Source organism: Acomys russatus, chromosome 7 (assembly GCF_903995435.1).
Source record: "Acomys russatus chromosome 7, mAcoRus1.1, whole genome shotgun sequence".
Lineage (NCBI taxonomy): Eukaryota > Metazoa > Chordata > Mammalia > Rodentia > Muridae > Acomys > Acomys russatus.
Window position 1 is genome coordinate 170,922 of NC_067143.1, and position 15,393 is coordinate 186,314.

General features: G+C 40.4%; 1 protein-coding gene across 1 annotated transcript; it reads right to left on the minus strand.

The window, feature by feature from the left end:
* Positions 1-367: 367 nt before the first annotated feature.
* LOC127191341 (zinc finger protein 431-like) lies at positions 368-4,236 on the minus strand. Its single transcript, XM_051148406.1, has 3 exons — positions 4,107-4,236; positions 3,841-3,901; positions 368-2,477 (listed from the first exon to the last, which is right to left on the minus strand). The coding sequence occupies exons 1-3, from the start codon at positions 4,138-4,140 to the stop codon at positions 1,337-1,339; spliced, it is 1,236 nt and encodes a 411-aa protein (XP_051004363.1). The 5' UTR covers positions 4,141-4,236; the 3' UTR covers positions 368-1,336.
* Positions 4,237-15,393: the final 11,157 nt, after the last annotated feature.

Below are 15,393 nucleotides of genomic sequence, written 5' to 3' on the forward strand. Positions count from 1 at the left end.
ATTGGTTATCCCTACAGGGTGGATGGGAAAATGCTTCATGGGGTTCAGTATATAAATGAGAAGGGGCTTCCTCCCCTGATCCTTCCTGAAGGCCTTGGTGGTGATTAACTATGATTGACAGGGCCTATCATCTATCTTGTCCGCACCTAACACTTCACATTCAACAATAAAGGAATGTACACTTTGAGTCTATGTTTTAACAATAATGATAAAAACTACTTCAACCTCCATGTTCTTACTTTTACCTTTTCAGCTCTAGCGGGGGCAAAATCCAAGGAATACAGGACCCTATAAAAAATGGACTTTGACCACATTTTACCAGGTCAAAACACACTATATAAAAAATCCACTCCCCCCTCCAATGTTTAAGAATGTTAAGAAATTTCCTATTTTACGGACTGCCATAATCAGGCACCAAAGTAAGTGTGCCCTTGGGGACCCAGTTCATGGTTGTGAAGCAACGTCAATAATTTTTAGAGTTCAGATACATTTAAGGTATGTACATGTATGTATGTGTACGTGTATATATGTATGTGAGTATACATATATGTGTACATGCATGCATATATGTGTGTAATGTATGCATGTTTAGGTACATGTATGTGCGTGCATACATGCATGTGTGTACATGTATGCATATATGTATGTGTACATATACATGTCTCTGCTCTGTTTGGACCCCACCAACACCATCATACTTTGCAAATACTGAAACCAGAGCATGTGACAGGATGTGGGACCATTCTTGTAGCATGGGTCATGGTCTAAAAACCTATAATAACATTATACACACACCAGAAATGTTTTTTCAAAATAAATTTCATTGCTGTTACATCATCTAACATCTCTACACAATTCCTTTAGAAGGCAGTACTTCAACATGAAGTGTTAAATGATAACTAATGGGAACAAGGAGAAATATGGAGTATCAAAAAATATATACACATCGTAACAATCAAGCTCTGTTGTGAGATGTATACAGTTGATTGGTGATAATCCTACTGCATGGCATGTCTAACAGATAGATGAAAATGCTGCTTTGGACACACACAAAGTATTTAATGTTTCTTATCTTCTCTTCTATTAAGCATTTTAACAATAACATTGCTAAAATGTGTTGACAAAACAGGACACATTGGAGGTACATCTTCTACACTTGGACTTGTTGTATTCTAGCCAAGTCGCACAGACCAAGACGATCTTTAGATGTGATCTCTTGCCAGAGCAGCCATGCTCTGAATTAACATTTCTCTACATTACATTCATAGGGCTTTTCTTCTGTATGAATTCTTTCATGAACTTGAAGATGACTATGACATGTAAAGGCTCCATGGCATTAATTACGTTCATAACGCTTCTCTCTTGTATGAACTTTTTCATGCTTTTGAAGATGACTTTGTTGTATATAGGCTTTAACACATTGACTACATGCATAGGGTTTCTCTCCTGTATGAATTCTTTCATGCCTTATAAGAGAACTTTGATCTGCAAAGGCTTTACCACATTGATTACACACATAGGGTTTCTCTCCTGTATGAATTCTTTCATGCCTTTGAAGATAACGGTGATGTGCAAAGGCTTTACCACAATGATTACATCCATAAGGTTTCTCTCCTATATGAATTCGTTCATGCATTTGAAGACGACTATACCATGCAAACACTTTACCACAATGATTATATTTATGAGGCTTCTCTCCTGTATGAACTCTTTTATGCCTTTTAAGATTACTCTGAAATGCAAAGCCTTTACCACATTGCTTACATTCATAAGGTTTCTCTCCTGTATGAATTCTGTTATGCATTTGAAGCTGATACCGAAATGTAAAGGCTTTACCACATTGATTACATTTACAGGGCTTCTCTCCTGTATGAATTCTTTTATGCCTGCGAAGACAACCACGACTTGTAAAGGCTTTACCACATTGATTGCATTCACAAGTTTTCTCTCCAGTATGAATTCCTTCATGACTTTGAAGAGAACTGTGACTTGCAAAGGCTTTACCACATTGATTACATTCATAAGTTTTCTCTCTTGTATGAATTCTTTCATGCCGTTTAAGATTACCCTGACACGCAAAGGCTTTACCACATTGATTGCATTCATAACGTTTCTTTCTAGTATGAATTCTTTCATGATTTTGAAGAGACCTGTGACTTGCAAAGGCTTTATCACATTGCTTACATTCATAGGCTTTCCCTCCTGTGTGAATTCTTTCATGATTTTGAAGAGACCTGTGACTTGCAAAGGCTTTACCACATTGCTTACATTCATAGGGTTTCCCTCCTGTATGAATTATTTCATGCCTTTGAGGTAAATTGTGATGATGTGCAAAGGCTTTACCATATTGAATACCTTCATATGGTTTCTCTCCAGTATGAATTCTTTCATGACTTTGAGGATAACTCTGACAAGACAAAGATTTACCACACTGAGTAAATTCAGAGGGTTTTTCTCCAGTATGTTTTCTTTCCTTCCTGCAAAGATAATTGGCACATGTTACAGCTTTACCACATTCATTAAACTCATGAATCTTTTTATCTGTAGGAATTTATTTTACATTTCGGTCTAATTATAAAGATGAATCAGATCTTATGGCATTATCACATTGTTTATTTTCATTGTGTTCCCCTTCCTCATGGGTTGTTTTGCATCATAGACGATATCTGCGATGGTAAGAGCATTTACTGCATGGACCACATTTATAGCATCCTTTTTCTATATAAGACGTTTTTCACATATTCAAAGAGAACTGGAAGAACTCAGAGCTTTACCACAATAATTCCATTCATAATTTTTCCTATAATGTGAGTCATACTGGACTTGCAAAGTGAACCAAGACAAACAGAAGAAATCCACATTCATAGTACTCATGGGATTTTCTTCAGTGAGAGTTTCTGGATGTGTTGCCAATGGAGTTGGAAAACCCAGTAACTGTAAACTTTTATTACATTCAGAAAGTCTATGAAAGATGGGGACCACTACATATCTACATATCTTCTTATTCTTCTGCGTTAGAAAGGGGTATATTGCTTCATTTAATGTCCCCATTCTCACAAGGCTTGTGTTTATTGTGACTTATGATATAACTATTAAAAGAAAATTAACAAGTAGAAGGATTCTCCATGCATTCACAGTTTGAATTTTCATTTCCTCAGAGTCATATGGTATAGGGATTAAAGTTTCTCCACAGTAACATTTTTCATTCTCATAAACTTTTCCTCTCACTAAACTTAGCAATATTACCGCAAACAGATGAGTAATACCAGCTTTATTATGGCCTATTTTCTTTTTTTTTCTTTAATATTTTTTATTTAATTTTAATTTATGTGCGTTGGTGTGAGGGTATCAGATCTTCGGGTTACAGACAGTTATGAGCTGCCATGTGGGTGCTGGGAATTGAACCCAGGTACTTTGGAAGAGCAGGCAGTGCTCTTAATCGCTGAGCCATCTCTGCAGTCCCATGGACTATTTTCTTATTAGAAGGTTTTGGACATAGACTTATCACCTATGCAATGAGTATACCTTCTGCCATATCTGTGTGGTATGAGACTAAACAGACTAACAGTTATACAATCTCGCTCTCATGGGGCTCTGATTCAATTGGTGATATCTGTAAATGCACTGTTTTCTTTTCTTTTCTTTTCTTTTCTTTTCTTTTCTTTTCTTAGAAGAATGCCTTGCAAACATAAATGAGATACCTGACATTGGGGTACATGGTTTTGTGTGAATTTAATAATCAAGCAGTGCATTTTTAGATTCTTGCTTTTCTTTCAAACTTGCAGACATATTAAAATTTCATCAGAGGCATATTCATATCAACCTGCACATGAAAATTACCATCGATGTCTTCTAGAACTTTGAAAAGCTTCATCAATACTATGGTCTTCCCAATTGTAGCCTAAAATATAGTACCAAAAAAAATGTATGTCATACTACTGGAAATTAGGCAAAATTCAAGATACTATTCAGTGAACTTTAGAAACATGCCTGGTTTATTCACCTCATTTTTCCTATTCTCAATTGAAATTACAATAACAAATAACAGTAATAAAGAAAACTTTGTCACTAGATTTTTAAAAACAGAAGAAAATTCACTATCTTACCTATAGCCGAGAGATTTCTGTAGGTCTCCAGCATCACATCTCTGTAGAGACTCTTCTGGGAAGGATCCAGCAAAGCCCACTCTTCCCGAGTGAAGTCCACATGCACATCATCATAGTTCACTTTATCCTATAACAATCCATGTAGGTGTACAAGAGAAAGCATGATCGTGACAACACTGTAGCTGCATGTTTTATTGACAATATACTCATATAATTCTGGTGCTTCCTCCACTTATTTCCTGACAAAGATGTTCTAATGTAATCACCAAGTCACTTTAGAAGGAACCTGAGGGCTGGAGAGATGGTTCAGTGGTTAAGAGCACTGGCTGCTTTTCCAAAGGTCCTGAGTTCAATTCCCAGCAACCACATGTGGCTCACACTGGCATACAAGCGTACATGCAGGCAAAACACTGTATACATAATAAAGAAAAAAAATCATTAAAAAAAGGAACCTGAATAATGAGGTTCACATCTCTTATTTCTGCACCCCTTGAACAGGATATAGTCTTGCAAGAGGAATGCTAGTCAACAGACTAAATATTATATATATATATATATATATATATATATATATATATATATATATATATATAGAGAGAGAGAGAGAGAGAGAAGCAAATAGATCAAGAGTACTGAGCTCACATCAGAGAAATTTTATGAACAAATACTAACAATAAAAATGATGCCTTTAATCCCAGGACTCAAGAGGCAGAGGCAGGTGTATCTTGTTGAGTTAGATATCAACTTGGTCTAAGCAATGAGTTTCAGGATAGCAAGAAGTACATATTAAGACCCTGACTCCTCTGCAAAAATCAAACAAACAATAAAGAAAAAAACTAAGAGTTCATTACTGAAGAATCTATGAAGTATTATATATTCACTCCATTCTGTAGTCATCTTCTGGAAACCTGAAGTGTTGAAGTGCCCTAGCTTAAAGTGTAACATTAATAAGGATGTATACTATCAAAATGATTGTTTAAGCATTTACAAGTGGACAGAGGAAAACATTAGCAATATAAATGTTGATCATAAATAAGCAACATAGGGCAGAAGAGATGGTACAGCAGAGCTATTGCTGGTCCTCCAAAAAACTGGAGTCGTTTGACAGTATTTTCATGGAGCCTCAAAACTACCCATTATACCAATGGTATATACCCATTATATATTTCTGAGGCCATCTTCTGGCTACTGTGAGGACCAGGCACACATCATGTACATATTCATCCATACAGACAAAGCAAATATATTTATTCAAAAAAATCAAAACAAATGCAACAAGTAGGAACAAAGTCAGACACATGAAATCCAATGACTCAGAAGGCTTATGTAGTATTAATGTCATGAATACATACCATCCTGAGAAATTAAATATATTCTATGCCACATTTCAAAATTCACTCGGGAGGCAGAGACAGGCGGATCACTGTGAGTTCGAGGCCAGCCTGGTCTACAAAGTGAGTCCAGGATGGCCAAGGCTACACAGAGAAACCCTGTCTCAAAAAACAAACAAACAAACAAACAAAAAAAACCATTTAGGTCACCGTGAATATAACTGCAAGGAACATGAGAATTCTTATGCTTCTTTAAACTAATTTAAAGTGTAGAGAAAATATGCTTAGAAGAATGCTAGGATCCACGGCAATTCCGTCCTTTTATGAGAACTCTGTATCCTGCAGACACACATAAACATGGATGGAATGAGAATATGTGGAGAACACAGGTTGTTTTATTTTTTGTGGTAATGGAATTGCGTGGGGGTAGGTAATATGTCCAAATGCATCAGAATCCATGCACTAAACATGTGTAATTTAACATCAACTACAACAGTGCAACATGGTTTTAACTAATTTTATTTGCTATTTGTGGAAAATCCCAATCTACTGCTATAAGAGCTTATTTTTATGCTACACAATCCAGTGTCACATTCAGATTCATTGTTCAATTCTGGACTATGTTTTATTTTCACTTTTTTTCTTCTGGATTAGCTCTTATGTGACCATTATTACTATGAGTTCTAGGTCATTAAACTTACACTTAAGTCCTTTTTTTTTTTTTTTTGGTTTTTCGAGACAGGGTTTCTCTGTGTAGCCTTGGCTATCCTGGACTCACTTTGTAGAAGAGGCTGGCCTCAAACTCACAGCAATCCGCCTGCCTCTGCCTCCTGAGTGCTGGGATTAAAGGCGTGTGCCACCACAGCCGGCTTAGAATAATATCTTTTACTCTTTTATACAACAGTAAACAACACCATTAAAAAAAAAAAAAAAGATGTTGGCTATGTTATTTGCAGCATAAATTCAATAGATTCCAAAGAAAATTTCTAACAGTTTATAACAGGAAATTTCATTCCAAAGCTATATTCCATGTGAGAAAACTCAGAATTCTCAATAGGATTATGAAGAAATAGTGCACTAGTTGATACAGTGTGACTTCTGTACTTACCACAAAGATAGAATAATTAAAAATGTGTACAATATTTGTGAAAATTTGAGGGGATGGAGAGAAAAATATAAAAACATAAGCCTAAAAATATATTGAAGTTTTCATCAAAATACCTAAGGAAACTTGGCCATGAAAAATGTGAACTTGACCATGTTACCTATGATTGTATGTGTATACAAATAAAATAAACAGAGACTTTGTGATTACAACAAAAATAACTCAAAGTGACCCTTAAACTGTTATATTTCTGACCTGCCACCTATTACTGATCTCTCTTCCAAACAGAAAGGCCCCATGCTCTAGAGCTTTCTCTGCAAATAGAGGTGATCAGAAATTGGGGCTACGGCTCTGCAGTCCCTCAGGACCTCTTGTGGTTTCAGGCAAACTCAGCCCCACTGAAGCCTACACACAAAACAAATGTTTTAAAATAATTTAATGTCTGCTTCCTTCCACATGGATTATGTCACAAGATGTGGAATATATCCTATCCAACAACTCAACACCATGTGCACCGGGAAATCTCTGCATCTCAGAAACTCCTTTTGTACCCTGGAATTGAAGTTCCATGAATTTCCATTGCAGCTGGTGGCAGAAGGAAAAAAAAATTCTAATCAAGTATTGCAGAAGGAAAATACCCATCATCTCCTTTCTACCAATTTCAACATAATATTTGAAACCAAAACTGAATATGGATGCAAGGATTAGAGCTTCTAGAAACCAGACCCTCAGTTCTCCAGTCTGTTTCCCTACTGCACATCAAAAGCCTGTGGACAGTGATATTATAAGAATTGCTACCAAGAAGAGACTTGATACCTTATGAGCATATACAGGGGAAGAAGGTCCTCCTCAGTCACAGTCATAGGGGAGGGGAGTAGGGGGAAAATGGGAGGGAGGGAGGAATGGGAGGATACAAGGGATGGGATAACCATTCTGATGTAATATGAATAAATTAATAAAATAAAATTTAAAAAAAAAGACACCAACAAAAAAAGAATTAAAGTTAAAAGCTAAAAAGCACATTTCTAGTTCCTATCCAGGTTCTATTGATTATATCCCTATAAATCTGTATTTTATTGAAGTCTCTAAATGACTCTCAAGAGAGCCTAACATTTAAAACCAAAAGGCTCAAAGTGTTAGTTTATTAAAAGGAAAGATAGTACTCATCTCAATGTTGTAAATGAAATAAATTTTAATGATTGCTTCAATCTGATACAATTATTGATCCTAGAATCACTGGTACCACCCTGGTAGGTGGAACTGTTGGTTGTATATATTATTATCTCAAGACATTATGAATGGTGTTTGTTGGTGGACCACATATTACAAATTTTCTTTCTTTTTTAAAAAATTAGAATCTATAAAAAAGGCAGCATTAAAAATAAATAAATAAATAAATAAATAAATAAATAAATAAATAAATAAAAGATTTGCAGCTTTCCACTTTTAGTGCTGCAGAGCCTCCCCAGAGAATCCACACTCAGGAAGGGTCAGAGGCCTAGGGCCTCCGCCCAGATCAACAACATATGGACATACAGAACCATAGTCTGGCCCACAGCCCATCTTCACCCTACCAAATCAGAGTCTGACAGAACAGCAAACCTTCTCCTCCTCCTAGCCTAGAGACAGCGGCCCCCACATCACCATGGCATGGCATGTGGTCTTCCTCACAGTTCTCTATAACTGCATCAGAGAAGAATCCTAGAAAGAACCTGTAAGCTACCTTGCTCTAGTGCTCTGCTTGGTTAGGCCTGCAAGAGTCCCTCGATTAGCCTGGAAAATCCAGCTGCTCCTCTAGACAGTATGAGCTCCTCTACTGGGGGATCAGGGATCAAACAACTCAGACAGCTGACGACTTCCCAGCTCTGACCTTCCATCCTAAGGTCTAGTCTGGGAATTTTCTATTTAATAGAATTTTCCTGTCCCCCAGAGCACTTTCCGTTCCTCGACCAAGGCATAGGGACCTTTGTTTACAAACTCATTACACACTCAATGTCCAATGCAGCCATCTCCTCCTCATAGCTGGGAGGTCCTGTAGCTGAGCTTCCGCCAAATTCAAACAGTAAAAACAATTAAAGCAAAAAGTGGCCATAAAATTTGAAAGTAAGGAACAGTCAATGGAAGGTGAATTAAAACAACAAATAAAAAGAAAAGGCGTGGCTGCTCCTGTGCACGCTAGAGCAGTACATTTATATAGATCAAGGGGAGCATAGCCAGAGCCAAGGACATCTAGGAGTCCAGAGTGGACATGACCCTGAGCCATGTGAAGGGAAGGAGGAGGGGAGAAGAGAGACCCAGAGCTAGAGGTCAGGATGGTAAATACAGGTGAAAAAGACCAGGTAACCAAAAGGATTGCATTACATAAGGAAGGGCAGCTAAGAAAAGAACAGCCGAACCCTGGGCTAGAGTACTGGGTATGTCAACCATTACCCTGTAATGGGTAGGGACTGAAGGAGAAGAGGACAGCCAGGTTTGCATCAATTTCTTAAAAGGGCACCCCAGGGTTTGAGACTTAGTAGTAGACAGAAATAAGAAGGTTGAAATATTTTAATTTTAATCTTAAACATTATTTTTAAACGTTGAAACAGGCCGCATGGTCCAATATTCTTCAGGGACATATGTACTAGAGGACACCAAGCAGCACTCACACTTTTTCTCTTACATTGTGCATTTTCAGACAGGAAAAATAACATTCCTGTTAGTCAAAGCCACACTAGTGTGTCCAGGTCTTCTGTGTTGGTTATACAAGTACAACTACAGAAGCTTAGTTTCTAGAAATAAGTTTAGTTCCTCATCCAGATTCTTAATCGCCCTGGTCTCTAACTCCCCACAATCGCCAGTTTGGACTTTTACTGACCACCTAAAGTTGATGATTACCTGGCTTCTCATTGCGAATGCCCACTATTGTCAGAGCAGCAAAGCACCCACCTTCCTCCCTCCCCACCCTTTTCTGTGCTGTGACTACATCAGCTTCAAAGCTGGACAGTGAGCTTAATTCTTACACAGGTTCCTTTTAATTTACAAATCTCCTCAAAAATCCAGGGTGGATGGAGGACACCGATTCTTTGGTGTCTTTTCCTTCTCAATGACTACTCAGGGCCCATGCTGCAAGGAGTTGCAGGATTGTCTTCCAGGCACCGAGCTGCAGATGATTAGGTATACAGAGCAAGTCTTAACTACACAGCACGAAGAAAGCTGAGCTACAGGTGATATTGCTCTAAACAAAAGCTCTTGAGAAATAGAAATGAAATTCTTTCTTTCTCTCCCTCCCTTTTTTTCGTGCTTCTAGATAGGGCGTCTCTCTGTAGCTTTGGCTGTCTTGGAATCCCTATGTAGACCAGGCTAGCCTTGAACTCAAACTGATCCATGCGCCTTTGCCTGCCAAGTGCTGGGATTATAGGCCTGTGCCATCGCACTGGCTGAAATTTTTTTTAATTAGTTTACTCACTTTTCATCCCTATTATAGACCCATACCTTCTCTCCTCCCAGATCCGCCACCTCTTCCCCCATCCCTCCTCCCCTATTCCTCAGAAAAGAAGGGCCCCACTACCCACTCACCCCAGCTAATAAAGTCACAAGAATGCCCTTGAGAAATAGAATGAAATTCTTAATGACTGGGAAGCACTGGAGAGTAGAAACAAATAGGAGATTAGAGCAGTGATGCAAGAAGAAAATTAAATTTAAATATACCATCAATTGACTTCTGTTTTTCATCAATTGACTTTTTTAAAAGATAAATATAATTGAAAAAATACATAGGTAAACTGACTTTGAAAAAAGAAGGCCCTTCTCTGGTAGAGTGAATGGCTTTAACAAGATAGTGTTGGACCTTGCCCCGTGTGCAATATTAGCAGCTGAGATCTATAACCAATAATCTATGACACACAGCTACAGCCAATGGCATATTTTTCCAATTTCTTTTTCTTGTTCTTTTTTTTTTTTTTTTGGTTTTTCAAGACAGGCTTTCTCTGTGTAGCCTGGCTGTCCTGGACTAGCTTTGTAGACCAGGCTGGCCTTGAACTCACAGGGATCCACCTGCCTCTGCCTCCCAAGTGCTGGGATTAAAAGTGCGTGCTGCCACCACCACCCAGCTATATTTTTCCAATTTCTGAGCTGACTTAACTGTGTCAATGAGGACTGCACATATCTACCTAAAGCAGCCCATTTATTAAAAAGTCAGTGTTCGGTGAGTCAAGCTAACCTAACCCAAATTGCATACCTACCAATCTGGTCTGTTTTATTCAAATGCATGGGAAATTACAAACTCACTCACCCCACTTGAATCACGTCCTTCTTCATAATGTTGACCCCTACAGCTGACTGCTTTAAATTTTAGTCTGTGATGTAGCTACTGCCTTCCCTGTTTCACTGGGCAGTGCACACAGTAAACTGCTCCTCCTGTTCTGGTCTGAAGGCGGAGCCATGATCCACATGCAAATCCTTCTCCTGTTACTTAAATGGAAAGCTCACTTCCTACATGGCTCAAATAGGTAATTTTAGTCTTTTATTACACACATACACACACACACACACACACACACACATACATCAATTACCTGGCTTCTCATTGCGAATGCCCACTATTGTCAAAGCAGCAAAGCACCCACCTTCCTCCCTCCCCACCCTTTTCTGTGCTGTGACTACACCAGCTTCAAAGTTGGACAGTGAACTCAATTCTCACACAAGTCCCTTTTTATTTGCTGGCCTTGAACTCACAGCGACCCGCCTGCCTCTGCCTCCTGAGTGCTGGGATTAAAGGGGTGCACCACTACGCCCAGCAATTAAATAACTAAGGAATTTAGGAATTTTTATCAAGAGGAAAGCAAGGTCACTGCCCTAGGGTACAACATACTGGAATCAAGATGATCAGAAACATTTTTCTAAAAGTATAAAGATACAGCTGTCCTTGAATTAATATGTCTTCTCAGGAAGAAATCACTCCTCATACAATTAAAAGATGAACTAAGAAAACTCCCTTTGATGACAGCATGCATAAAGCTCTGGCTAATGCTCACAAAGGAGCCAGCACAGAGAAGATTCTGCATTCCACATATGTTGTCACCCTCAAGTCTCTTTTAGGTCCAGGCCTCATGTTATGGTTATGTTTGGAACAATTTAAATATGGACTGAAGACTTTGAATCTAGCCACAGACACATGGGAGGTTCACACAACAAAGACATTCCTAGCTACACCAGTGCCAGAGCCCGGGTTGGAGGTGCCAAATGTGAAGGTAGGAAAAGGTGGAAAGCATAAAACCTGGGGCAGGGAGGTCTTAGACAAGCTATGTCTTACATCAAGTAAGCTTAAGAACAGTATCTTATATTCTACTTACAGGAAAAATGGAAAAAAATGGGAGACTTCTATGAAGTCAGCAGAAACTATCATAAAAGGGACAAACTCAGGAGGAGTCTAAGAAAACAATGTCGCACAAGAGGAACAACAGGGTATCTCAAAAGATTACTGACTGAGCCTACAGTGGCCTTGGACCTGACAACCACAGCCCCACCTAGTGGGGAGGTCAGGTTCTGGAGGCTCTGAAGCAAAGGCCCTGGCCCCAGACCATGACTAGCTCTCCCACACATATTCCCGGCTTTAGAGAAGGAATTCTATTTTATTCTCGGCACATCAAGGTCTTAGGCAAGGCTCCAAGGCATAGGCCCCATGCTGTCGCTGGCTCTGACAAGCATGTTCTTCGGATTGAGAAGGAGCCGTGTCATTTCCATACAGGAGGGCCTCAGGGAAAGCCTTGTTTGATCAGGCTGGCCCTTAACAGAACAGTTTCACAGAGCTGCCACCTGGAGTAGCCTTGCCCGTAAGGTGAAACTATGCTTTTCTAAAGAAGAAACCTGGACCTTTATGGCACACCAGGCCTCAGTGTTGGTTGTGACCCTGTGATTCCCCATTGAGCTCCTTCTTAGAGGTCTGTTATTTGAAAATGAAACTGGGCCTAGTGGCTGATTGTAAATCTAAGTTGTCTCCTTTGTTACGGTTTGGAGCCAAATGCCCAGACAATATTGGTGAACAAACATGTGTACCCTAGAATCTTAGTCTCTAACAGGGCTGGTTAGTATACGACTTATCTGCGGGGTGATTCAGAAACAGTCCTCCATGACCTAAATCCTAGTTGGTGCCACCATTTCCTCAGCATCGGTAAATCCTTTACATCATCCATCAAGCCTGCTCTTCTATATCACAGCTTAATATTGAAGTTCTACTTGACAAGTGAGATGCCGTTTAAAACCGTCACAAAATTAACTCCAAATGGATCTCGCACCTAAACGTTAAACGCTAACGACCGAACTTATGAAAGAAATTAGAGAAACTAGTGCTCTCCAAGTTTAGTATCCCGCCAAGGAGGTTTCTACCCACAAGCCCTTGCTCCAAATGTTTTGTGCAGATTCAGCCCTCAGAGTGAAATTCAGAGGTAATCCCCGGGTCCAGGGAAGACTAAGACCCCAAAGGACCTCACAGGTGGCCACATCTGGTGCCGCTTACCACCCAGCCCCTAGGATGTCCCACTACCCCAGCTCCCTCGGCTTAGCGGCCTGCTCCTCCCCGTTATGGGCAGTGACCCTGCGCTCACCATGTCTTCTGAGCTTGCCTTAGCTCCGCTCACAGCACTCAACAGCAGGGCACACAGCACATCGCGGGGAAAACACCCTAGTCGGCTCAGCTACTGAGGAACCTGCAGCTTGGCACCCGGAAGAACCCGCCTCCTCTTCTGAGTGGCAGATCTGCCTGGCCCTGATTGGCCAATGAGTCTTGAGTAACATGAGCACCTCCTTACGGTTAGAGTGTGCGGAACTTGCTTCTGTCCTTCAATAGCCTACTCGCCTGTCTTCCAACCCACCCCCAGGGAGGACCCACCTCCGCAGCTCCCGCGCTCAGCCTTCCGCTCCTCCCCTTTGTGGGCAGTAGCCCTAGCTCACCGATCGCGATTTCTGGCGTTGCCTGAGCTCAGCCCACAGCACTCTTCAGGCACGTCCTCGCTTTACTCCTCCTGAATCAAGGTGGCAAACTTGCATGGCTCCTAATTGGACTTGCAGTGGAGTTATCAGTCTGTTCCACAAGAGAAAGGGCGACCAGAATATTAGCAATTAAGGGAGAGTTTAGGAAACAAAGTTTTCCTTTTCGCCTTCATGCTGGGTTCAGGTAAACTGCAGCTACTTTTCACCTGGTAGGTAGGAGACAATCCTGGGAGCACAGCAGTAAACAGGACAAACGCTGCAGAGCACTATTTCTTGTTAGCTGGCACATCTTCCTCAGTGGGAACGTGAATTCAAAACCGGAAAAAAAAAAAAAAAAAAGAAACAAACATACAAGGTTCTCTAGATGAAAATATAGAATGAATCTATGTATGTAGAAAGTGGATTTGTTAGAATGTTTCACAGGCTGTGGTCCAACTAGTCCAGCAATGGCTATCTACTGCAAAGTTCCCTACCTACTGCCCTATGACTCTTAATAAACAGTCTGGAGCCGGAAAGTTTGCTACCCATTGCCCTCTGCAGCAGAGAGGGGTCCCCAGACTCTATATGGTCTGGAATAAATCCACCCTTCTTACAAGGTTTGTTTTGTTTTGTTTTGTTTTTAAACCATTCCTGGTGTAGTCTTGAGCCTCATGTCAGGTACTATAGCTGTAGTTCTCTTCTTCCCTGGGATGGGGAGGGGGGGGCGGGGGGCCCTGTTGGCCACCAGCCCACTGAGGTAAGAGGAGCAGAAGAGGAGAAGCTGAAAGCACGACAGAGATGGCACAAACACTCTGGGAACCACTTCTGGAGATAGTTCAACTTCAATCAGAGAGAACAAAGACTATACATCCCTTGGGGGTGGGTGGGGCCCTCCAGGATAGACATTCATAGTTTGATTGAAACCAGGCACTTTAAGGATACTTGTTTTGCATCTGATACCATATGCACAGGAACACAGTAACTAATTATGCTATAGGTGCAGGGAGGGGAGAGCTAGCAGGGAGCTGTGTCAAGCGCCATATAGCAAGTGTGCTTACGGGCATCTATGTTTAAGACGCTCTCCAGATGGAGTCAAACAGAAAGTTGGAGGACCTGCCAGGGAGTCCAACACCTAACGCCAAGCTCAGAGTGGCTGTCCTGACCTGGAGGACTACAACCTCAAACAGCAAGGCTTCTGGAATTGCAGTTGGAAGATGAGAGATAGTGTTGTCACCCAGAAGGGCTTATAAAAGCTGAGGGACTGCAAGCGCCCCCTACCAGGTGGAAGCATGCAAAGCTTAGCAGGTAGTTTTAAGCAATTGCAGGTATGACTGCAGATCTTCAGGGGAGGTTAGAGGGGAAAAAAAAAAAAAAAAAAACTGAGCAGAGGTGGATAAAGTATTGTGGTGATAAGAATTTTCATCTGGGGAATCCCCAACCAGAATGGGAAACTCATCAAAGGGAATGATCCTTATCACAGAGGAAACATGTCCCATATACTTGTAATAGGGGCCCACATGCCTGCTTTGTGCAGGCCTAGGGATCAAACCAATAGAATTGTGCATCTTGGTAAGCAATTTACCAACTGATCCATATCTTTATTCTCAAGCCATTATGTTCTGGAGTGGTTTATATTACTTTGTCTTTTTTTTTTTTTTTAATATTTATTAATTATGTACAGTGATACACCTGCATGTACACCTGCAGGCCAGAAGAGGGCACCAGATCTCATTATAGATGGTTGTGAGCCACCATGTGGTTGCTGGGAATTGAACTCAGGACCTTTGGAAGAACAGACAGTGCTCTTAACCTCTGAGCCATCTCTCCAGGCCCATATTACTTTGTCTTAATGCCAGGATAGTTCACTGACACAAGTCTGTAATCTACTGAGGTGATAAACACA

Excerpts from the sequence above, each read along its gene's own strand:
- LOC127191341 (XM_051148406.1), bottom strand. The coding sequence starts at position 4,140 with ATGCTGGAGACCTACAGAAATCTCTCGGCTATAG. Across the intron at positions 3,902-4,106 it reads CAGAAATCTCTCGGCTATAG|GCTACAATTGGGAAGACCAT; the intron begins GTAAGATAGTGA and ends ACTATATTTTAG. Across the intron at positions 2,478-3,840 it reads AGTTCTAGAAGACATCGATG|GAAGGAAAGAAAACATACTG; the intron begins GTAATTTTCATG and ends TTATCTTTGCAG.